The 24,691-nt window shown below is 38.5% G+C and overlaps 1 protein-coding gene across 1 annotated transcript; it reads right to left on the bottom strand.

The window, feature by feature from the left end:
* Nucleotides 1-19,437: 19,437 nt before the first annotated feature.
* LOC135748614 (tubulin beta-4B chain) lies at nucleotides 19,438-21,993 on the bottom strand. The gene is made up of 4 exons (XM_065266844.2): nucleotides 21,666-21,993; nucleotides 21,203-21,311; nucleotides 21,015-21,125; nucleotides 19,438-20,659 (listed from the first exon to the last, which is right to left on the bottom strand). Exons 1-4 carry the CDS (start codon nucleotides 21,720-21,722, stop codon nucleotides 19,599-19,601), a joined length of 1,338 nt encoding a protein of 445 aa, XP_065122916.1. The 5' UTR covers nucleotides 21,723-21,993; the 3' UTR covers nucleotides 19,438-19,598.
* Between the last annotated feature and the right edge of the window lie 2,698 nt (nucleotides 21,994-24,691).

Raw genomic sequence — 24,691 nt, 5'->3', positions numbered from 1 at the left:
ACAGCAAAAACTGCCTGGATCAGCAAGAGCAAAAACCCAAATTAACATCGGTAACTTTACTGCTTTACCGCGAGATGCAAACAGCTACAGGAGGCAAAGGGTCTGAAAGGGTCGTTGCACTGTTTATTTTGGTAAGGTAGGTACGCGATATGTTTGTATTGAGATGGATTCAGATATTCTACTTTGATGAAACGTTGTGTTGCTTATGAAATTTGTGTTCGTTTAACAGATTAGCATAACGATATAGTTACTACGTCTACACAATCGAACGTGTGCTTAAACTAATTCTGATGTAAACCAGTTGTTTATGTTGGTTATTTTGGAAGTGTTATTCACTTTGTACTGCAAAGTTTTCTCACTGGTGAATGAGACATGAGACGTGACCGTCTGATCTGTGCGTGTTCATGTGTTTGGAAAGAGGCGTGACTTTGGATGGCGATTTGACTTGAGGGTGGGATCGGGATTTCATTGCTAGGCGGCTACCGTTAGCATTTTTCAAAATGTGTTACCCTACCTTTAAGATGTGTTTTCATCGATCCGATCACAAGTGGACGAGAGAGACACATTACGTTTACACCTGGTATTTAAATCCGTCTCTTTTTCCACTTTCGACCGCTTCTGTCCTGAATACTGTGAGGGGGTGGTCTCTGATATGGTGGGCGAGTCTCTCTGCTGTCATTCAAACGCGAGCGGGAGTAATTATGAGTTTATATGGACGCAAACTAATATTATGTCGGAGTCCACTGCTTGTTTAGCAAGTAAACATGCTGCACAGAGTTTTGTCAGTGTGTATGTAAGAGCTTTCTCTGAATTTTCAGCGCAATTGATGAAATAGGATCGCGCAACTTCCACACGCTTTCAAAACAAAACTACGGAGATCAGACGCTTTCGTTTTATCAATGAAAGGCTAAAAATAGCGCTGTTCACCTTATGTTCACGCCAGAAGTAAAAAAAGATGTAAAACTTGTGTTTAATACCTCAGATTAGATAAATGGGCGGAGAGAAGGCGGTCGCGTGTTGCTGTTCATTCAACCACATGTGCGTTCCGCAACTCCAAAGCGATCCGATCGAAAATAGTTTCGACTACCTCTGGATGTGGTTGAAAGTGGTCGAAAATGGACGAGCTCAAAACATTTCGAACACCGTTTACACCTGGCATTAACTTCGTCCACTTGTGATTCGATCGACGAAAACGCATGTTAATGCCAAGTGTAAACAGCCTCATAGTGAGCCTCAACCGCATTTGTTTCCTTATTTTTATGCATGCAAAAGGCCGCTGGAAAGCATAACACCGATTGTGATGTAACAGTCGAGCCCCAACATGTTTACTAATTTGAGTTTCTGGCACGAGCCTCAGAGAGAGCAAAGCAGAGCCAATCAGAGCAGAGTTCAACATTATTATTCATGACCATTCCAAATAGGGCAAAAATAGGCCATTTCAAATACTAGGGTTGTAAATGGACATGTAGAAATGTTTCTGGATCATTTTTGCACTAAATTAAGTAACATACCTTCTATGTCAAAGAACAATTTAACATATTATTTCAATGCATTCTTTGGCACCTTTAAGTACTGAGTAATATTGTAAAGAACATGTACTTAGGGTTTGCATGTAACATGACATGTTAGTAAAGCATAACCAAAATATAGAGAATACAACAACACTTTTTTTTTTGAAAATATGCTCATTTTCAGCTCCCCTAGAGTTAAAAAATTGATATTACGCAGTGCCCGAAAATAGTCCTCTGCCATTGAAAGTTACCAAGGGGACTATTTTCGGGTGCTGCGTAATATCATTGTGCCTGCTGGAGCCATAGTACGGCAGTCAAGTTTTAAATAGGAAAAATAATGAAACTCTTTGGTCATTTTTGAGCGCGATGCTAATGGTCTAATCAGATTCAATGAATTATGCTAAGCTATGCTAAAAGTGATACCGCCAGACCCGAAGATCGGCTGAATGGATTCCAAAACGGTACAAATCTATTCAAGACTTAATATATTAGGTCATTTTGCTTCTTAGCTTGATTTAAGAATTTTTAGTTATTTGTCCTGGAAAACAAGGCAAATTTTTTATTTTGCCAATGGCTGACATTAAGGATAAATAGAGCTTTACAGTAAATGAAATACAGAAATGTCTTTTAGCAATTATTATTAATATTGAAATCTCTATGGGGGTTTGGCATAACAAAAACTTCCGTAAACAGGTCCCATCACTTCCGGTTCAGGTCTTTCGTATGTGCTTCAGTAAATAGAGATGTTTAACTCAAGTGGCTAAATGATGTCAATCACATATACAGATTGATATTTTAAACTTCTTCTCACTGACATTTGAACTCAATGCAACAACCAAAAACAGCTAGCTATAGGTTAGCTGAATACCTTAAAAGTTTCTAGATATTGCAGGGCTCCCGACTGCCACCAAAATTTAAGAGTGTGCCACTGAATTTTACATCCAGTCGCACATGTGTGACCAGTTAAATTGACCTTTGCGATGTGACACTGAATTTGAAACCGCACATTGTACTTTTTTGCATTTATCATTGAGTACGTTTACATGCACAGAATAAGCGGATAACTATCAAAAATCTGCCTATTATAGAAAACTGTTTTCATGCGTTTACATGCAAATCAATAAACCGGCTATGCAGTCAACTGCGTTTACATGGGACTTGGAGAATTATTAGTTTTCTCGCAGGCAGTGACGTCACCACCCATAGAACATAATAGTCGATCAAAAAGCCGACGGCATATCTGTCTTAAGCTATATTGTTGTATCTCTTCTCGTGTCTGCAGAACCTGTAAATGTAACATAAGCTTATATTTTTAACAGTTTCTCTGCCAACTGCTTTAGTCGAGCGGAGACTTTTATGCATTACTTTGCACTTACTTCCGCGTGTGACGTTTATCTTTCACACGCGGAGACATGCGCACATGGACAAAACCGGGAGAAAGCCGGTTAAGGTGTTTACATGCCACGCGAAATCGGCGTAATGAGCAAAAAACTACCTGTGCCGATCAGTTTTTGCTTACGCCGCTTATGGGCTTTCCCCGATTAAAGAAAACCGTTTTACGCGTTTACATGACCCCACGTGTTATCAGTTTATTAAGCATAATCGGAGTAAGACTGTGCATGTAAACACACTCATTAAAGTATTTATTAGTAATACCGTGGAAATAAGTAGAAATGTAAATATTTGGTTAGCATGTTGATTTACAGTGTGTGCCCCAAAATTTTCTGGTTGCGCCCCTAAAATTTTCAGTTGGGGGCCTCTGTGCTCCTAGTGAAAAAAGTTAGTCTGGGGCTCTGTATTGTGATCAGTTCGTACTGTTGTTACATACACTTTCTCGAGAAGTGAAAGCAATGAGACCCGTTTTTTCCGGTTTGTGATGTTCGGCAAACAGCCAATTATTACTATTTAAGGAATGTGCTTTGTTAGTTTGGGAAATCTCAGCCCAGTGACAAAAGTCTCTCAAGCAGGCAGGAGATTTCAGCAAACGCAAATTTGCTTTCAATTTAAACTCATTGCTGTCTTGGAAAACAATTGAGATATTAAATAGATCTCATTTGTGATTTTTCTTTCCTACCATAACACGTTGACATTGACTTGTTTCACACTAGTTTGTGAGAGGTGCTATTCCTGGGGGGTTGAGTGAGCATCCTCTGCATAAGCTTTGACAATCCGATGGTAATTAACTGTACGACACAGGTAGTAGGTTGCTCAGGTTAGCAGAGAGCTTCTGCTCATTACAAGACTCTGGTTGACTCTGAAGACTTTAAAGGTGAAAATAAATGAAAGTGAAAGGGGTATTCTCATATGCTTGTATCTTAACACTTAGGCAGACACTTTTCCATATCAACTCGCCTTGCATTGCTATTGTATAGCAATCATAACTTGGCGTGAGAAACACCAGCTTTATTTCCTTTCAACATTTCCCGGTTTCTTTCCTTTTATTCAGTTTTCATAAGAGGACTGAGATCTTTCGTTTGCTCTGCAGAGGTTCACACACGATAAAGCCTCTTGTGCAAAAGACAATTGCTGTATTTACTCTTTGTCACGAACATCCTAACAGACATCCTTTCTGAGTCCTACCTATTGAAATGGGTGACAAAAGAGGGAAAAGACAGCATGGAAAAGTGCCCAAACCTGCTAAGGGTATCTGTTTTCCTCTGTGTGCACAAGAGAGAACAGCCGGACGCTGTGTTTGGGTGCGTTCTGATAGCGGCTCTTATCGAGGCCCGTCTCTCTTTCTCTCTCTTTCTCTCTCTCTCTCTTCCTCCGCTCTTTCTGTCTTCCGACCCCTGCCTCACGGGAAGGCGCTTGTGTCATGCTGATTCGCTGGGACTTATGGGAGAAGAAGGGAATGAAAGATGCATTGGTGATTTGAACAAAGCGTAATGTGCACTGCTTTTGGAATGACATCTTGTTGAATAAAATATTAGCTTTAGATATTAGGCTGGATTTAAAAAAGCAAGTGTTTTGTTGCACTAAATATAAGCACATGATTTTACACTGTGGTCAAAATCATAAAACCTTGCTCCATTTCCAAACTGCTCATGTACCGTGATGTACAGCTAACTGATTTGGGATGAGTACTGATATTTATTATAACGCTGTTTTGTATAATGACTGGGTTTGTGCTTACAATATTTCATCAGGAGCAACTGAATTGTATAAAGTGATGTAACAAAGTTTAATAGCAGCATGGGAATTTTTTTAGTTTTTCCAGTTTAACAACAACCCAGCATTGGGTAATTTTTACGTGCTCTGTCCAACATTTACTCAGCATGGGTTGAAAACCAACCCAGCATTTAACAGAAAAAAGGACTAAGAGGAAAAGAGAAGAATGGTGCCAAGGTCTCTGATCGAGTGCTCAAGGAGGAAATGAGCAATGTAACAGAATGCTGCGTGGTGTTAGGGCCTGAGGGCAAAACCCAAAACCTCATATTCAGGAAAAGAAGCACCCTCTCTTACACATACCCATCTTCGTCTCCCTTTCTAATTTCTCCCACACAACTACCATTTGGATTTGTCCCACTGCTATCACCACCTCCCCCCCAACAGGAAATGAAATCCATTTTAAAATCATTTGGAAACCACAGGGGCTTCAGACCAGGAAATAATCAGCGTGGGAGAGAGAGAAAAAAAGAGCGAGAGAGATTGAGACAGAACAGACGGTTCAGTGAATGGATACAGGACAGGGATGCTTCAGGATTTCTCACTAAAGGGGGCATTCGAGCCCACTCTCCCCCTCACACTCGATCTCACTCTCTCTCCCGTCTGTCTCTCCTCCATTCCCATCCCTTCACTGAAACTGGATATTACACAGTGGGTGGCCAGTGCTGGACCTCTGTTGCCACATCTTCCTTTGCCCTGCCAGCCCTGACCCCTTTCTGACCTTCAGTAAAAAGTGGCCGAGCTCTACCTAGGGGGCACTCTTCTCTTATCAGCACACTGATAAAATCTGTTCTGACATTTCTTTGGTGCAGTATCTTAAAGGATGTCATTGAAGTCAAATGCCTGAATCCCCTAATTCTATTTTCACCCACGAGGCTCTTCGTCTCGGTTGCTGGACAGTCTGTAGACAGTACAGATGAATCAGCTTTATATGAGAGCTTTCAGTGATCGGCCATTTGCATTATTCAAGAAGGACCCTTGAGAAAGCTGTTTAGGGTAACACATCTAGGCTATCAGGATGAATAAGTTGAACTGAGCTGACATCAAACCACTCTCTATTTAATCAGGCTTAAAAACGTTCACGGTGTGTTTTCCACAATATGTATTGTTGGAAAGTTGCATTTAAGCCATGTAATCTGATTCTGACATATTTTAGAGTGAAACGTGATATTAAAATGAGAAGAAATGTGGAGTGATATTTGATTTCATCCTTTGGGAATTGACTGGATTGTGAACAGTTAAATACCAAATGGAGCCATGTGGTTGAAGGAGGCGAAGTTAAAAAAGAAGAGGGATTTGTGAGGGAGCAAGAGCAAGTTAGTTCAATAGTATGTATACATTTACATTAAAAAACAGTAAATAGGATCATTTTTGATTGCATGTTAACTTTAAACCTTAAACTTGATCTATACCAGACTATGGTTTCACTTGCCGTGAGCATTTCTAAAATCATTTGCTGCGCAAATTTAAAAAACATGGGTTTGTAATATTTGCAAAGCCTTAATATGCCTTTTGTGTGCAGTGTGTAATTGAGTATTCTTGGCATGCAGACATACCAATTTTCTCCTGCTATAAAATGAGCCTGCTAAAGAGAAACAACCCAGAACAGATCATTTTCCAGGTGTGTTTAGTAGCGGCTAATTTACACCAACAGCTCAGTTTATCACAGCCCGCTCCAGTGTCTGCCTGCCGCTGCCTCCTGGTGGTCAAAATGATGCTGCCATGCGTATCATCAGGGTCCATTAAGCATCTACCATTGTCTTTCTAATGAATCAATCATGGCAGCATAACAAATTATATGGATTCATAAAAATGCTTAACATGCAGTAATCGAGTTAGAAAGAAAAGCAATCAGGATGGTGTGTTGTTAAAAGTTTCATTAATTGCATTTCCCGTGCATTTGATAAATATGGCCTAAACTAAACCATCACCTAAGCATAAAATCCAGCATAAATGATGCTAAATAACAACACACAGTTAATTCCATAAAGCAGATAGACTTTCTAAGCATTTTTAAAGAAGTAGTTCACTCAATAATCTTCATTTGTTTTCCCTCATGTTGTCCCAAAAGTATACTGTACGACTTACTTCTTTATTTTAACAAAAACAAATTGATTTTATAAGAAAATGCCGTCATGTTATCTCCCTATTAACATTGTCATTTATGCAGACGGAAGACGCTTTTATAAAAAGAAGTGCAATTCAAATATTTTTATCAGTATGCGTGTTTCCTGGACTTTTGTGCTGTTATCGCAATGCTCTACCACTCAAGTTATACATGCAGGGCACAAAATTTTGAAGGTCCCTAAGGCAGATATATCCATTATAAAGAGAAGACACCAAGAAGTTAATAAATGTTTTGGAGGAAAAACTATATTTTTGTGAGAGAAAACAATTAATATTTTGAGTCTATTAGCATTTGATATGTTGATAAGTTAAAATCTGATTGTTTCTTGCGTATCTCGTGACAAAACACGCATATGGCACTGACACTGTAAGCCGAAGCTATTGACACTGTATGCCACTGTATGATCTATTTGTTTACATTAATACACAATTTATTGATCGCTAAATAAGCTTAAAATATGAATCCTTTTTATCTTTTAAAGGAAAACACCACAGTTTTTCAATATTTTACTATGTTATACCTCAACTTTTTTCAATGCGTGCACTTCATCTTTGTACAGCGCGTCGTGAATGTGTTAGCATTTAGCCTAGCCCCATTCATTCCTTAGGATACAAACAGAGATGTATTTAGAAGCCACCAAACACTTCCATGTTTTACCTATTTAAAGTCTGTTACATGAGTAGTTACATGAGTATGTATGGTGGCACAAATAAAACATTGCAATTTTTTTAAGCTGATAAAAATTCCTTAGGATCCCTGTTTGGATCCTAAGGAATGAATGGGGCTAGACTAATGCTAACACATTCATGACGTGCTGTACAAAGATTAAGTGCACACACTGAATAAAGATAGATATGTAATAATTTGTCTAAGTTGAGGTAAGAATAGGGCTGGGTATCGATTCAGATGTTCCAGATCGATTCAATTTCGATTCACAAGCTATCAAATCGATTCGATTCCGATTCTCGATTCAATTTTCGATTCCGGTTCTCGGGATGCTTCCATACCTCTTACTGTAGGTTCACACCAGCCGCAGAAGAGGCGGCAAAAACGCGTGAACCGCGTCCAGTTTGCCGCTTGAACATTTTGAGTTTACTCGCTTAATCCGCGCGTGAACGCCGCGCGTGAAATTCTAGTCATTCGAGAAATTCACGCGGAAATCCGCGTCATGGGAGGGGCTTCTGCGACTCCGCGGAGACTACACCACTCCGCTCGCTTCCTGTAATCACGTCACTACTACAGCAAGCTCCTGATTGGTTAACGCGGCGCGGAATTCCGCCAAAGTTCAGATTTTTGAACTCGCGCGTTTCCCGCGGCAATGCTCAATTCGCGCGGAACGCCCCGCGCCTTCCGCGACATCCGCGCCGCGGCTACCGCGTGTACCGCGCCGCAGGATGCCTAATCGCGTGTTTGCATTGACTTAACATGTAAATCATCCGCGCTTGCCGCCTCTTCCGCGGCTGGTGTGAATCCACAGTTACTTTTTATATTTAGGTGGCATCAACGTCGATGAAGCACCTAAAACCGCCATTTTAAGCACTGAATGAAAGAATGACAGGCTCCTTAGTAACATCGCACAAGGCAAAAAAGAGGGTGACATCTAGTGAAGAAGACGAGTAATTTGATTAACGTTAATATTACATTCATTTTTTGCAGGGAAAAAAATCGATTCTGCTCTTTGAGAATCGATTCTGAATCGACAACGTATAAAAAAACGATTAATCGAAAAATCGATTTTTTTGCCCAGCCCTAGGTAAGCACATAGTAAAATATTGAAAAACGGTGGTGTTTTCCTTTACATGTATTGTTTACTTCAGAAGTCATATATTAGGCAGTGGCTATTTAAGTGCAAACAGTGTTAGATACTATTTACACTTAGTGCAAATAGAGATAAATGCTAAATACACTAAGTGAAAATAGCATATTGTCTTAGGGATTTGCTATGAACACTAGGTGAAGATAAGTTTTATTTATTAAATAAAATTTGGGTGAACTCCTCCTTTATAAGCAAAGGCACCTCAAAAAAGCAAGTCCACTGCAGCAGACTAAATGATTTTACTTCACCAAAGTGAACTTCGCCGCAATCATGGCCTCATTACGCTACATTGTGAAAGAAAGCGGAATAGATTGTGAAACACAAAGTCAGCATTGTTTTGCAAGGCACAATCAGGAGGGCAAGCATCCAGAGAACGCATTCTCATCAATCAATGTATGCCATTAGTAATGTGTACCGTTCTGATTAAGCCCACCACAGAGAGGTGTGACACCGTGTGCTCCAGTCTACCTAAATCTGTCATCACGTGCCCTAATCTCAGCTGACTGAGGTTCAAGAGAAGCACCGGCCTTCGCACAGGGACTGTTGAGAGAATGATTGCTTTCAGGAATTTTACAAACGTTATTGCATTCACATATGTGACCCTGCCTGGCCCACAAAACCAGTCTTAAAGTGCATCCATTTCATTGCTTAAAAACAGTTATTTTATGTATTTGGTATAATACAATATGTTCCGGTGGTTAATGGTTAAAAAACACATTATTTACCACATACCATACATTTTTGTAGCTCCAGATATACTTCTTTCCTCAAACGCTATGATTTTGTACAAAACTCAACGATTTGAAAAGCCCCTGATCTGTACGTTGTGATTAATTTGAATACCTCTGATGTCAGCCGGAAATGTGATGCTGCTTACCATGTTTGAAAGATTCGGTCACAATGCAATGCTTACAGGAGTTAACCTACGGGCAGTGAGTCAAAGCAGGAGGAATTATGATAATGACCGTCGTGTCCAGGTCAACAGGCCAAGAAGTAAACTGTTGCCTACAATCCCTGTTTGTTGTAGTCCAAGAAAAAAGATTTACTTTGGAAATAATAACTCGGGTCATTGTTTACTTTGGGTAATATTAGGAATGCTCCGATCGATCGGCCGATAATGGCATTAAATGACTCGATCGGTGCTCGCTAAATCTGCTGATCTCATAAACCGATCTTTCTGTTTACTTTTGTCATCAAAAGGATCCTGAATGCGGCTGCAATTAAAGACATTTTTTATGTAGCGCGAGCATTTTTACAACCCGTTGCTCATGTGCGGTGTGCAGATTTTTATGTCTCTCTTTGCCTTTACAGAGATATGCGTATTTTCCAAGCAGACGCGCTCCGGTCAACAGCGCGAGGCATCTTCACATCCCCATCAAACAGCGTATGCAACACATATCTATCACGGACAATTGAATCCTCATGCCAAAAGTTTATTGTTTGCATGCGTTTTAAAGTTTTGAGCGTTTAAACAGCAGCCTGTCATCAGTGCACGTGAACAGAGCGATCTCTCTCTCTCATGTCTTAAAGCTGCAGTAACCTAATTCATCTCTCAATAAAATCACTCTCTGCTCTTGACTAAAGAACTTTTATACTTCATACGAATGCGTGTATATTTAATTAATACAGTTAAGACTGTGAAGTGTTTTATTTTCAGTAATTTTAGGAGACATAAGCCTTTTTAAAGCCATATTAAATTTCTCTTTGCAGAATAAATATTTGTTGTGCTTATTTTTTTGAGTCTCTATTAAAACAATAATATACCTAATTACTGCAAGTAATATAACAAAGGCAACATCCGTGGTATTATTTTATCTAGAAAAAATGTAACAGTTACAGTCATCAAAGAGCTTGCATATCAGCTTTTAAAAAATCGGTATCGGAATCGGTATCGGCCGATCACGAAGATTACAAATCGGTGATCGGTATCGGCTGCAAAAATCTTGATCGGAGCATCCCTAGGTAATATGTACCTTTTCTATATCATTAACATGTACTAATAGACATTTACTCACCAAATGTAAAATTATAATGTAAAATCGTGAATTGGACGATAGTTGCTCTTTAAGTCGCATGGATATATTTGTAGCAATAGTAAACAATACATTGTATTGGTCAAAATTATAGATTCTTCTTTTATGTTAAAAATCATATCAAGTAAAGATCATGTTCCATTAAAATATTTAGTAAATTTCCTACCATAAATATATTATAATTTTATTTTTGTGAGTGTGCAGTTGCTAAAGATTTAATTTGGACAACTTTTAAGGTGAGTTTCTCTATATTTAGTTTTTTTTTTGCACCCATAGTTGTATCTTAACCAAACATGGTCCTATCCTAATTAACCATAAACTAATGGATAGTTTATTTATTCAAATTTCATATTAAGTCTCAATTTTAAAAAATGTACCCTTATGACTGTTTTTGTGGTTCATAGTCACATATTGGCTGACTATGTAATAAGAATTTGAAGCAAATAAATAATTTCTCCTGTACATTTATGTATTTGGCAGACGCTTTTATCCAAAGCATCTTACAGTGCATGACAACGTATACATTTTTATCAGCATGTGTGTTCTCTGGGTACGAACCCATGACCCATGTGCAGCTAATGCAATGCTCTACCACTGAGCTATACAGGAGTCTTACTATGACTGTACTTGCTATTAATTTCTCAGTGGTTTGGGAATTTTAATTTGTAAATTGCTACAGTATTTAAGCTGTAATAACAACCTTTCAAAATGTGCATGTTCAACCTAACCAACATTGCTGTTATTTACTATTTGTAGTGGATTACACTATCATGGTAGCTGTTGTTTTAATAGGAAACAATTTTATAGGGGAATAATGAAATGGTTTTAGGGTAGTCATATTCAAACCAATTTAGGGCTGTAATATTAAAGGACTATTTAAGAAGGCGGCCATCATAAATGTCAAGGTATAAGGAATATTCAACTTCTTTTACTGGCATTTTAAGGCTTTTAAACATTTATAATAATGCAAACTATGTATTTTCTAATCATCACACACACATGATACAATGTTGCTCCTTTTTGTACATTACTTTAAGAATCTATTGTGTACCTTTAAATGTACAGTTAACTGTTTTGTACCCCTGAAATTTAACTGGTACAAAATGTTCCTTAAAGTACACAATAGGATAGTCCTTAGGATATAATATTGTACCACAAAAAATTTCAATGTGTTGTATACCCATAAAGGTACCAAAATGAACTTTTGAGGGTACCACCTCAGCGTCAGAAAAGGTACCGTTTAGTACCTTTTTACAGTGCAGGGTGGTTTAGTACTGTATCTTATTAAAAATAAAGCAAAGAGCATAATCTGAAATGAAATCTCTATCAGTAAGCATTAAGTGATTCTTACATTTTTGCCTCCAATGTAAAGACAGCATTTTAAACCTTACGACAGAAAGGGTTAAACTTGACCGTAATTGACTTGACGTGACATTTCATAACAATTCTAACTGGAGTTTTTTTTGTCTGGTGAACTACCGTATCTGTCACATAACCCTACCACCACATCCATGCTGCTAAATTCTGTTACACCCTGCTGTTGAAGTGTGTGGTACCTCTCCCACCCAACTACAGTATTTTTTTATTTCAACTGTTTACTAGTGCATTAACTATTATTACATTTATTGTAATCTCTTTATTTATTTATTGGTGCCCTTGGTGAAAGAAATATTGCTCTCTTTTACATCTGTATATTTAAACTTTTTGATATTGCTTTTTTGCCTCAATAATCTTGTTTCTTCCCAGTTTTGTTTTGCCACTTTTTTCCAAAATATTAAAATACTGTATTCCGTCACAGTATACAGTAAGATACAAAGTCAATCCTATACAAGAAGCATAATCGAAACCAGTCCGAGCATCTCAGGAGAGGAGTCATACATGTGAATACATACATGTGTGAATGACATCTAATGTGTGTGTGTGTGTGTGTGTGTGTGTGTGTGAGTGTGTGTGTGTGTGTGTGCGTGTGCGCCTGTCGTGTACGGCGTGTCGCCACGGCTCGTGATGCACCCCAGGATTAGACAGTTCCAGCGTGGTGGAGCTTGATTGATGAGCCCATTCCAAATGTTTTCGCGTCCAAGTCAGTGGGTGTTTGAGTTGCCTTTGCGCATCTTAATACCAAACAAAACATTAGCGTCGATTCCTAGGGATGGCTGCCTCTCGCTGGATTTCATTAGTCACCCCTCCGCAGCACACAAATGCGCTGCATGGCTCCGGGACACGGAGAAGTGAGGGAGAGCGGGAAAGATGAAGGGCAGGGGGCCATTAAGGGATCATCATCTCATCCGAGATTCCCTACCGATAGGAATCAGAGTGTTCAGAGCGGAAAAAGGTTCCCTTATTCTTCAGTAGTTTCTGATCAGCTCAGCATCTCAGTGTGACTCATTTTTGACAGCTTGTGAATGTGGACACAGAAACTTAGATAGAGATGAAATAATGAATAGATTTAAAGGCCTCCAATATTTTTGCCTCATTTAATTTTGGAGTTTTTTGATTCGCAAAAGTATCAAATAGCTTTATTCAGTCAGCGCCACACACACCGAACCGGCTTACATTAGTAGAAATACTGATCTCATTCGCCCACTAATGAGGGCACTCATCTGTGTGTTTGTCTCCCCTGTCTGCCTTTCCTCCTGCCAAGCCTTGATGCAATTACACCCCCACATCTGCAGGGGGCTCCCTCCTCCCATCGGCTCGGGGCTTTTGAGGGGCCCTGGTGCTCCTGATTCACGGTTAATCAATCATGGTGCCTGGGTAATGACGCCCCACTGCTCCTCTAATGTCTTCTGGCGGGAGCCTCTGCCGCTGGCATTGAGCTCACGCAGGCACACATATGGCCGCTCCAAGTGAGTGACAGGACCCCTTTTGCGCGTGCGGCACCCCGCTCAACGGAAGCCATCAGCTCCACGCACACACACTCATGCCTGCGGCAAGGAGGAGTGAGACTGGGAGGAAATAGTGCCGCTTGGACAATCTTCTCACGTCAAAGCTAACCGTCAAGAACAAAGCAAGTAGGGCATTGCAATGTTTCCCAAACTGGCTCAGTTTGGGGAACAATTGCAGACCTGTTAAGATAGTGTGTGTCGGAAAGGCTAAGCAAAAAGTATGATGCTGCAACATCAAGATGACGTGTATGTACCTATGATATGAGTTTAAATGTCTCGTCCCAGTCCTTTGTGACCTCTCATAATCCTTTAAAGAGCACCAATGGTCCAATTCACGATTTTACATTTCCTTTGGTGTGTAAGTGTGTATTAGTACACGTTAATGATATGCAAAAAGTACAAACCCCAAAGTAAACGATGACGCAAGTTATCATCTCCAAGGTAAATCTCTTTTCTTGGACTATAAAAACATACGGATTGTAGGCAACAGTTTACTTCCTGGGATTTATGAAGTAGACAAGACCGACATTATCATAATTCCTCCCGCTTCAGACTCACAGCCTGTAAGTTAACTCCTGTTAGCATTGCATTGTGAGCGAATCTTTCAAACATGGTAAGGAGCGTCACATTTCCGGCTGACGTCAGAGGTTATCAGGCCAATCACAAAATAGAGGTTACCTGGCTAGGGACAGTTTTTTACAAAATCTGTGCATTTCAGGAAGACAGGGAAATCTGGAGCTACAAAAATGTAAGGTATGTGGAAAATAATGTTTTCTAACCATAAACCACTAACGCATTATATTATACCAAATACACAAAATAACATTGTTTTTAGCAATTAAATAGGTGCTCTTTAATACAAGGGCTTTTTTAAACATGTAAAGTATTTAAGTTTGTCACCTCTCCTCTGTGATAAACGTGTGCATTTCATGTTACATGAAGTTCAGTAGCAGTGCGCTTTGTTGACAAATTTGTATGACCGTTTTTAAGTTTTTATTCATTTCTCTTACTAAATGTTTTAAAAAGATGTATTTCTAAGAATACTTCTAACCCTCGTCCTGTTTCATATGCTTATAAATGATTCATTGCTACCTTCACCACAAGTCTGTAGTTGATGAGTCTGTTTTCTAATTGATATTCCCAGCTTCCATTATCCACATTTACTCTATGCCAGATCAATTTTATCTGGTAAACTTAGCACATATGGCTTTAATAGCCCTTGTCAAAAGCAAAAATAGACAATCACAAAGAAAGACTTTAATTTGGATGAAAAAAATAAACTGAATTAAATATTAAAGGAGATGCCCAATGCTATTACGTGAATTCTGACTTATTTACACTGTTAAATAGTTTCATTCTCAAGCTAAACATGACATAAGATGGAGAATTTTTGTTCGTATCCGAAGGTTTTCGAGTATGGTCCTGTATGACGTCATAAAGGGTGAATTCCTTATATGGCCATTTCTCCTGGAAGAGCGCATGTATCATGTAGCGCATACATCAGCCAAAGTCAGAGCAAGAGCATGGCCATCAACATTCGGGTTATGGAAGTTGTCAGCAACGTGGCAATAGTTGTCAATTTGATTAAAAAATTTAAAGTGTCACAAAAGAAGTGTGTTTTTGGTTGTGAAGGAAATACAACCATGTTCAGCTTCCAAAGGAACGAGCTTTAGGGGAACAATGAATGCAAAGTTCCTAGCTTTTCGGTGATAAATGTTTCATAAACAAGAACCGGTCATGAGACAGAACACAGGCGGTAAGTAAAACTGCATTAAATGTCTGTGTTTTGTTGGCAATAGGCACATAAGTGCATGTTATGTAATTAACACAAACAGAGTGAATCAAAAGTTAGCAGTACCGCTGTACTTGTTTTTATAATAAATCTGATAAAACTAAAGACTCTTTGGAGATATGAAGAATGCAACATTAATCTATAGGTACTCAAAAGAGATTGGCAGAAAATGTTTGTGTTATGTCACAATTGATTAGATTCATGCTGTCCTGTGCAGTAAAGTTGCCATTTTTTATTGTACCCAATTGCAATCCTGTCAACTCTGCTTCAGTATCCAGGACCAGCTAATATTCCTGCAAAATCTCGCCGAATCTATTTCTAGTGAGATGTCCACCTTAGGCTCCAGGTGTTTGTATGCAGTATGTAGTGGCAAAGGCCCATCTGTGCAGCCTAAAACCATCCTAATTTATGTTTCACACATCTTTCTGCTGCCACACTTTGCATCCCATAGCACATAATCTCTCTCTCTCTTTTCTCCTGTCTCTCTTTCCAGCGCCCGTGACAGTGAAGTTGCTTTGGCTGTTAAGGAGCAATCCATCATCTGTTTAGAGTGCTTCATCAACATCGTGTACATAGTAGTGCTAAAACAGAGAGGATGTTTTATGCCGCTCAGACAGAGGCTTTTTCTAGTGCCATATGGATGGCATAAAATCAGCAAAACCAATTAAAAAGAATACCATGCATGCATTAGATTGTAAAGGCTCAGGCAACAAAAGGATTAAATACAGCTCTCATATGTGCTTGTGCGCGCAGCATCCGACTTTAGACTTTAGTTTTAAACAGTTTAAAAGCTGGTATAAATAATGGCATAAGTCTTAGGTATGCTTTAAATCTCTTTTTTCCACATTGCTGCTAAAGTTATTAACACCATGGTACGGATAGGGTGCTATTGTGTTACAGTGTGGCTATGGTCCATTGTCGCTGTTACGCGTGTGGACAAAACGTAACTTTTGGTCTCTGTTTAATGGTCTTGCTAGTGGCTAAACTCTGGAACAAATACTTCATCGAAAATAAAAAATTTTGGTTTCCTAAAGACGAGTGGAGATGGCAATGGATCAATGCTATGTGAAGGGAGCTTTGGCAGCCGATCTGTAGTTAACATTGTATACATTATGTACACATTTTACACAGTAACGTTAGCTCAGTGTAGTTTTTGATATGCTTTTCTAGCTATAAATTGAACTAAGGTGAAATGCTTGTTGTTTATTTAGCTGGTTATCAGAAATAAACTACTCTAAAAGGACTCTGTTGTTATTGATTTTTTTTTTTCTCTGTTGTTATTGATTCTTTGTGAAAGTTTACCGGAAGTTACGTGTGTTCCACAAAAGCCGTTTGTTTATGTTATTACTGCTGAAACCGTCTATACAGTCAACATAAAAAAGATACTAAAACAGGTGTGGTACAGAATTTTTAACAGAACTTCACAAAACAAAACAATCATGTCTCTGTTGTAAGAAACACCCGACCACCTTTGGGTGAACACCAGTTTTGTTATTAGCCGTTTCAAGCAAGGATTTCTTCAAAGCCGGCTAACTGTTACATGCACTCACCCATTATTAATATACACAGCACATTAATAAAGCGCAAATTTAGATGTCATGCAATTTAAAAAATATATGATAGTCTAACTCCTTAAGTGGCGCTGTCCCGCTCACGGGACACCTACGTTTACGTCAATATTTTCCATATAAATTTTATGTATATCACTACAAACTATATATTGTTGGAAAGGTCTAAGCCCCTAGAATACATATATCAACAGTGTTTTATAAAATAAATTATGTAGGGAGAGTAATTGATTCAATTTTACAGAGAGTGCGCCTCAAAACATTTATATCCTGATAAATGTCACTGTCCCGCCAGCGGGACGCCAACATTTACTTCAGTGTTTTGCATGTGAATTCTTATCCAATCATGACAAACTATATATCATTTGAAAGCTCTAAGTGTGTAGATTTCATTTATTATCACTATTTTGGTAAAGGAATGACATAGTGTGAGCTATTTTCTAAAATGCCATGGGTATACAGGTTGGCCCACGTTGTTGTTATATATTTGTAACACTAATACCCTGTTCCAAACCTAAACAATCATGACAAACTATATATCACTGGAAAGCTCTAAGAGTGTAGTTTTCATATTGCATCACCATTTTGGGAAAATAATGATGTAGTGAGAGTCAGTTTCTAAAATGTCACACTGCCACAGTTGGACTCAATTTGTTTTTGCATATGTATAGCACTAATACCCTGTTCTAAACCTAAACAATCTTGACAAACTATATATTGTTGGAAAGCTCTAGGTGTGTAGTTTTCATATTTCATTGCCATTTTGGGAGAATTATGACGTAATGAGAGTCAGTTTCTAAAATGTCACGGGGCCACAGGTAGGCCTAATTTGTTTTTACGTATTTATAAGACTAAAACCCAACTCTAAACCTAAAAAATCATGACAAACTATATATCACTGGAAAGCTCTCAGAATGTAGTTTTCATATTTCAAAGTCATTTGATGATAGAAATAATGTAGTGACAGTTTTTAGTTATATGACCCCACCCCCCATAGGAATGCATATTAATTTTATATATTCATAATTCTAATATCATATTATAAATCTTCAAAAATGTTGACAAACTATATATTGTTGGAAAGCTCTAAGAATGTAGTTTTCATATTTCAAAACATTTTTGCAGTAATAATAATGCAGTGATAGTAATTGAATAATTTGTGACAAGTGTATGCTGCAAACCGTTGACACCTAGTGGCCGTTGTTGTCAAAACCACTAAAAGTGTGACACACACCTCATTTTTTGTGATTTTAACTTGAAATTTGGATCAGAACTACTTGAGACTTATGGCTTCATGTTTGCATTATTATTTTTGTGAAACATTTACATTATTATAATTTTATTTATAAAAATAATATGTTATGGAATTATTTCTATTTATTAAAACAAATATAAACTGCTATAACAATTTAATTATTTAATATGTTCACCTCGTTTCACCTCTGTGAAAACCCCCAAAGTGTCTTCTTTAAAACAAGACCAAGATTAGGCTTCTAGACCAAAAAATGCCAGAGTTATATTAATTTGAAGATGTATATCACAATTCCACCCCCCCACTCTAAAGGTATTTGCGCCACCTAAGGGGCTAACTTACTTAACAATGTTGCGCTGTTGTACTGTCAGCTTACAGAAAATAAACCGTTGCTGTGCAGCAACAGAAATGGTTAATGGAAGTTTCTTAACACAACCAATAACTTAAGTGGGCTAACCATTACTCAATAAATGAAGCCCTCATCTTCAACTCACAACACGGCTAACTTAGTTGATTAAATGAATGTGCTTCCCCCTCTCAACCCTCATGCAATGTTCCATGAAATTGGGCCAGATTGTTAATTAATGCAATCCCCGTTGCATTGAAAGACTTTCTAGTTAATTATTAGACCTGTCTTGATGACAAGATTTATTATTTTAAACGGTATCAATGCTCAATAAATTCTCTTCTTAGATTAAAAGGGTGTGGAAACGCGTTGTTCGCAATTATGAGATAGCAATGCAATTCAGAATATGACAAAAGCAGTTAGCAAAACTAATTTTGATGTAGAAAGACAAACACCTTTCATTTGTTTTACCTTTGTGTATTTTCTGTGAAAGTCTGACTTACCTTTACATTTCCAAACGTCCAAGGCCAATTTGTGTAGCTAAATTCAACACTAATGAAGATCAAATGTCACGAGTGACCTTTACTGTAACTCCCCATCGCCATCTAGTGGTGACTAAAATTTTTTACCCTACATCCTTTGAAAATCCAAAGACGTTTTCGTATCAAAGAATCTCTAATATTAGCATTTTCACTTAAGTCAACTTTTTTCATTTTCCCAATTGTTCAATTATTTATTGATTTTAAATTGCTTCCTTCTAGTGTAGTATATATTGCATTACTGTGATGGGTAAGCTATACAGCCCTAATATTATATAAACTTTTCAGTTTACATTGTGTAATCACTTTTATTTCTATTTTTAACATAAAAGACAAGTTTGCTCCATTTGTACAACAAAGCTAATTATTCTATCCTCATGTAAGAAATAGACAAAAAGGCACTTTAAGCAAAATTAGATCTTTATTAGAAGATTGCTTTATGCTGCTTGTGAAACTGAAAGAGAACAGAAGAGTCAACGAACAAAAAAAATTGTAAGGAAAATGACAGTGAACAGAAACTTTATAAATAACAGTAAACAGACATTTTCAAAGAAATTATCTCCTTATGCAAGCTCCTCCTCTCCCTCTTCCTCAAACTCTCCCTCCTCTTCTGCAGTGGCGTCTTGATACTGTTGGTACTCCGACACCAGATCATTCATGTTGCTCTCTGCTTCGGTAAACTCCATCTCATCCATTCCCTCTCCGGTGTACCAATGTAAGAAAGCCTTGCGCCTGAACATAGCTGTAAACTGCTCAGAGATGCGCTTAAACAGCTCTTGGATGGCGGTGCTGTTGCCGATGAAAGTGGCGGCCATTTTAAGGCCACGAGGTGGGATGTCACAGACGGCAGTTTTGACGTTATTAGGAATCCACTCCACGAAGTAGCTGCTGTTCTTGTTCTGGACATTCAGCATTTGCTCATCCACTTCTTTCATGGACATGCGGCCTCTGAAAATGGCAGCTACGGTGAGATAGCGGCCGTGGCGGGGGTCACACGCAGCCATCATGTTCTTGGCATCGAACATCTGCTGGGTGAGCTCAGGTACCGTAAGGGCCCGGTATTGCTGACTCCCTCTGCTGGTGAGAGGGGCAAAACCTGGCATGAAGAAATGCAGACGGGGGAAAGGCACCATATTGACTGCCAGTTTACGCAGATCGGCGTTTAGCTGACCAGGGAAGCGAAGACATGTGGTGACCCCACTCATCGTGGCAGACACAAGGTGGTTAAGATCACCATAGGTGGGTGTAGTGAGCTTGAGTGTACGGAAGCAAATGTCATACAGGGCTTCATTGTCAATGCAGTATGTTTCATCTGTATTCTCCACTAACTGGTGGACGGACAGCGTGGCATTGTAAGGCTCCACAACAGTGTCTGAGACTTTGGGTGAGGGTACCACACTAAAGGTGTTCATGATGCGGTCTGGGTACTCCTCGCGGATTTTGCTGATGAGCAGGGTGCCCATGCCGGACCCGGTACCGCCACCAAGGGAGTGGGTGAGCTGGAAACCCTGTAGGCAGTCACAGCTTTCTGCCTCTTTTCGAACCACATCCAGAACGGAGTCCACAAGCTCAGCTCCTTCTGTGTAATGACCCTTGGCCCAGTTATTTCCAGCACCACTCTGACCTGAGAGACATGATATTAAGATTAATAAACATCAAAAATATGAAGTAGAATACTGAAGTTACACCAGCAAATGTTAATTTAAAGGGAAAATTCTGAGATAATTTACTAACTCTCATTATGTTACAAACCTGTATACATTGCTTTGTTCTGAGGAACAGAAAGCAAGATATTTTGATAATTGTTTGTAACCGAACAGTTCGTGGATCTCATTTACGTCCATATATTCTTTTATCCTACTATGGAAGTGAATGGGGTCCACGAACAGTTTGAGAGTGAGTAAATGATAACAGAATTATAATTTTTTGGGTGAACTATCACTTTAAGGACTTTAAGTGCCATTTAAAGGCAGACTTACCAAAGACAAAGTTATCTGGTCTAAAGATCTGCCCAAATGGTCCAGATCTCACTGAATCCATGGTTCCAGGCTCCAGGTCAACAAGAACTGCACGAGGAACATACTTTCCACCTGCCACACAAAACAAATTGGTTATCCCACTCTAATTTGAATAATCTATTATAAGAATATAGGAAACTCAAATTTACCAGTTGCTTCGTTGTAATACACATTAATCCGCTCCAACTGCAGATCACTGTCTCCATGATAACTTCCCGTAGGATCAATTCCATGCTCATCACTAATCACCTCCCAAAACTAAGAAGAAAACGTATTTAGACAAAAACTTTACATCTAAAAAGTGTTTACATACAATACTGTACTTGCAATACAATAACACACGACATACATCATATGACATACAATAATTTGAAGTTCTGTCGACTGTTACCATGGGCAACACAACAGGTGTTTAAAGAAGCAATAACAGGAAATCAACACTGTATCAACAACTAACGTTATATATAGAGTTTAATCCCCCTTTATTTATGTTTCTGATCTACTTTGCATTCCGTGCACGCTTAAAATAAATATCCACGTTAAGCAATGCCCCTCGCGACCAGCCTCTCATTAAACGTAACTTACCGCTAAAGTTATTTAAACTCCACTTACTTTGGCACCGATTTGGTTTCCACATTGACCAGCCTGCAGGTGAACAATCTCTCTCATGGTGAAAAGTTAACAAAAGAAGCACGTTTATTTAAACACAAAGGTATTTTCCGTTGGCTCTGCTGCCACACTCTAGTTTGCTGCGTAACTTGCAAAACGGTTCTCAGTTTTAACGGTCATACGCAAACACAGGTGGTTGGCGGAGACGTCAATCACGCCTTGTGTGGTTTTCATTGGTTGAATGAAATGCGTTCTCATGACGTTTCTCATTTTGATTGGGTCAGTGGTGTTTTGATTGGTTGCTACTGGTTACTAAACTGCTGGAGGTCCTGCTAGAAACCGTTTCTATTGGTAACAAGAGACGCATACAAACCTGCGTTTAACATTGAATAAACCTTTATTTCCTTAGAGAGAATCGTGTTACCAAGCACCACCTGCACTAAACTGTACATGGCATGTTTAGACTTGCTTGATGAATGGATTTAAGTTACACATGAACTTCCTGACAAGATAATTCAAATTTTAAACGTCTTCCAAAAACTAACAAACAAACAAAAACATTGTTGTTTACAGATTAGATGTTTACAGATAAAATTGACTTACTCTAAATTGACTTACTTCTATGTCCCTAAAAGAACAATAAATTATTTACTTGTACAGATTTACTTTTTGGATCGGGCAACAGCTCAAATTCCCATTTATTGTCTTTGCTGGTTAGTAAAACACACTAACGCACATCTTATCTTTTTAAACCAAAATATGTATTATTATGTATTATGTGTTATTATTTTATGATTAAAAATAAACACTGGGGCATCATTTGTTTATCTATGCTGATGTTTTATTCTGACAAGGATATCAGCTTGTGATGGCAATTGTATTTACACTAATAGAAAGCTATGAATGAATTATCACAGTTAAAACATTTTCTACTGACAGACTAAAGCAAAATATATGAATATTTTATAAACTAATTTGTTAAAATGACGCATCCAATGTGCCTACTTGCACACTGCTATTATATTACAAATATATTTTGTGCTGTCAGCCTTAAAGCAATGTGTGTCTCAGCAGAAGTGGGAGGCAACACACTTGTAAATTATTTATCAGAGGTGTCAGAGATACTTAGGGGGGTTATTCAGTTCATGTATAGAGACAGAGCGCCGATATGCAAATTTGAAAACCACGCCCACCGGGGGGGAAAACAATCCAACCGTCTCCATTGACTTTGTATTGCGAGAGGCTGCCTCCTTGTCATTTCTGGCTTATAACAAAAAACAGAATAATGCCTAAAAGCTGCTGTGTGACAATATGTACAGCTAACAAGCCAAAGAACCCAGAAATAAGTTTTTATAAGCTGTCGAGCCGTAAAACCCAGCTTTTAAGGAGAATAAAGTGGATCGCCGACTACGTTTCCCCCTAGTGGACGCAGTTCTACTAATAGAAGTACTATGAAAAGTTGCCTGTTTCCACTTTTGTTTCTTTAAACGCTCGTTTTATGAGGTCGACAGCTTAAAAAAAACGTATTTCTGGGTTTTTTGGCTTTTTAGCTGTACACCTTGTCACACAGCAGCTTTTATGTATCATTCTGTTTTTAATTTTAATCTGTAAATAAGTTTTTATAAGCTGTCGACCCCAAAAACGAGCGTTTAAAGACACAAAAATGGAAACAGGCAACTTTTCATAGTAATACTATTAGTAGAACTGCGTCCAATAGGGGGAAACGTAGTCGGCGATCCACTTTTTTCTCCTTAAAAGCTGGGTTTTACGGCTCGACAGCTTATAAAAACTTATTTCTGGGTTCTTTGGCTTGTTAGCTGTACATATTGTCACACAGCAGTTTTTAGGCATTATTCTGTTTTTTGTTATAAGCCAGAAATGACAAGGAGGCAGCCTCTCGCAATACAAAGTCAATGGAGACGGTTGGATTGTTTTCCCCCCCGGTGGGCGTGGTTTTCAGGTTATGACGCGCGGCGCTCTGTCTCTATGCTGTCAGATAGGAACAGACATAGGATGAGCTAGCATAAAATAAAATGGGATTCATAGCAGCCAAGGGGAGGATGATTTTCAACAGCAAGGGGCCTTAATGACAATGGATCATGGACATTGTTGACATGCAGATATGTTAATGATCAGCCTTGCTCCCAGGCCGTTTTAGCCCATAGCAAAAACATTTAAAGGGGACATTTTACAAGACTTTAAATAAATATTTGGTGTTCCCAGAACAGTATGTGAAGTTTTAGCTTAAAATACTATAGATAATTTATTATAACATGTTAAAATATGTGCTGTTTTGGGGTCTTTTTTAAAAGCAAATGAGTTGATCTCTGCACTAAATAGCAGTGCCGTGGTTGGATAGTACAAATAAAGGGGCGGTATTATTCCCTTCTGACATCACAAGGGGAGCCAGATTTCAATTACATATTTTTTCATATGCTTGCAGAGAAAGGTTTACCAAAACAAAGTTACTGGGTTGTTCTTTTACACATTTTCTAGGTTGATAGAAGCACTGGGGACCCAATTAGAGCACTTAAACATGGAAAAACACAGATTTCCATGATATGTCCCCTTTAAAAGATTTTAGTGGAAAGCTCTTCAAAAAATATTGCCTCATGCTCGTGTAGGGCTTGTCTGATCCTGATTGGAGGATAAAACATTTCCTGGCATCATCTTCTATGCATAGTTCAGAATTAACTCAAGTCTAATCTGAGTGTTTTATCCTACGTTTCTAAAGACTAATTGCCAAAAAGGAGGTTTTTAGAGCAAAAACATTATGAGATGTAATGAGTTAGTTCATTGATTTAACTAAAGAAGGACAAAGATAGGACACTAATGTATGTCTCAGGTAGTCAGGATTTGGGAGCCTAAACATGATAGACTGTGTACAGGCATATGGTTAACTGTGTTTGTTTTTTGTTGTGTAAAAGCAGAAAGCGTGTAAGGTAAAACTATGCACTACATTATTGATTAACACTCAAAGTGTAATACTGACATGGGAGCAGCTGCTTTGCGCACACAGATGCACACAT

This window comes from Paramisgurnus dabryanus, chromosome 5 (genome assembly GCF_030506205.2).
Source record: "Paramisgurnus dabryanus chromosome 5, PD_genome_1.1, whole genome shotgun sequence".
Classification (NCBI taxonomy): Eukaryota; Metazoa; Chordata; class Actinopteri; order Cypriniformes; family Cobitidae; genus Paramisgurnus; species Paramisgurnus dabryanus.
Note: the sequence above shows the minus strand (reverse complement) of the source record. Positions and strands in the feature narration are given on the sequence as shown.

Excerpts from the sequence above, each read along its gene's own strand:
- LOC135748614 (XM_065266844.2), bottom strand. The coding sequence starts at position 21,722 with ATGAGAGAGATTGTTCACCTGCAGGCTGGTCAATGTGGAAACCAAATC. Across the intron at positions 21,312-21,665 it reads GAAACCAAATCGGTGCCAAA|TTTTGGGAGGTGATTAGTGA; the intron begins GTAAGTGGAGTT and ends TTTTCTTCTTAG. Across the intron at positions 20,660-21,014 it reads ACCAGATAACTTTGTCTTTG|GTCAGAGTGGTGCTGGAAAT; the intron begins GTAAGTCTGCCT and ends CATGTCTCTCAG.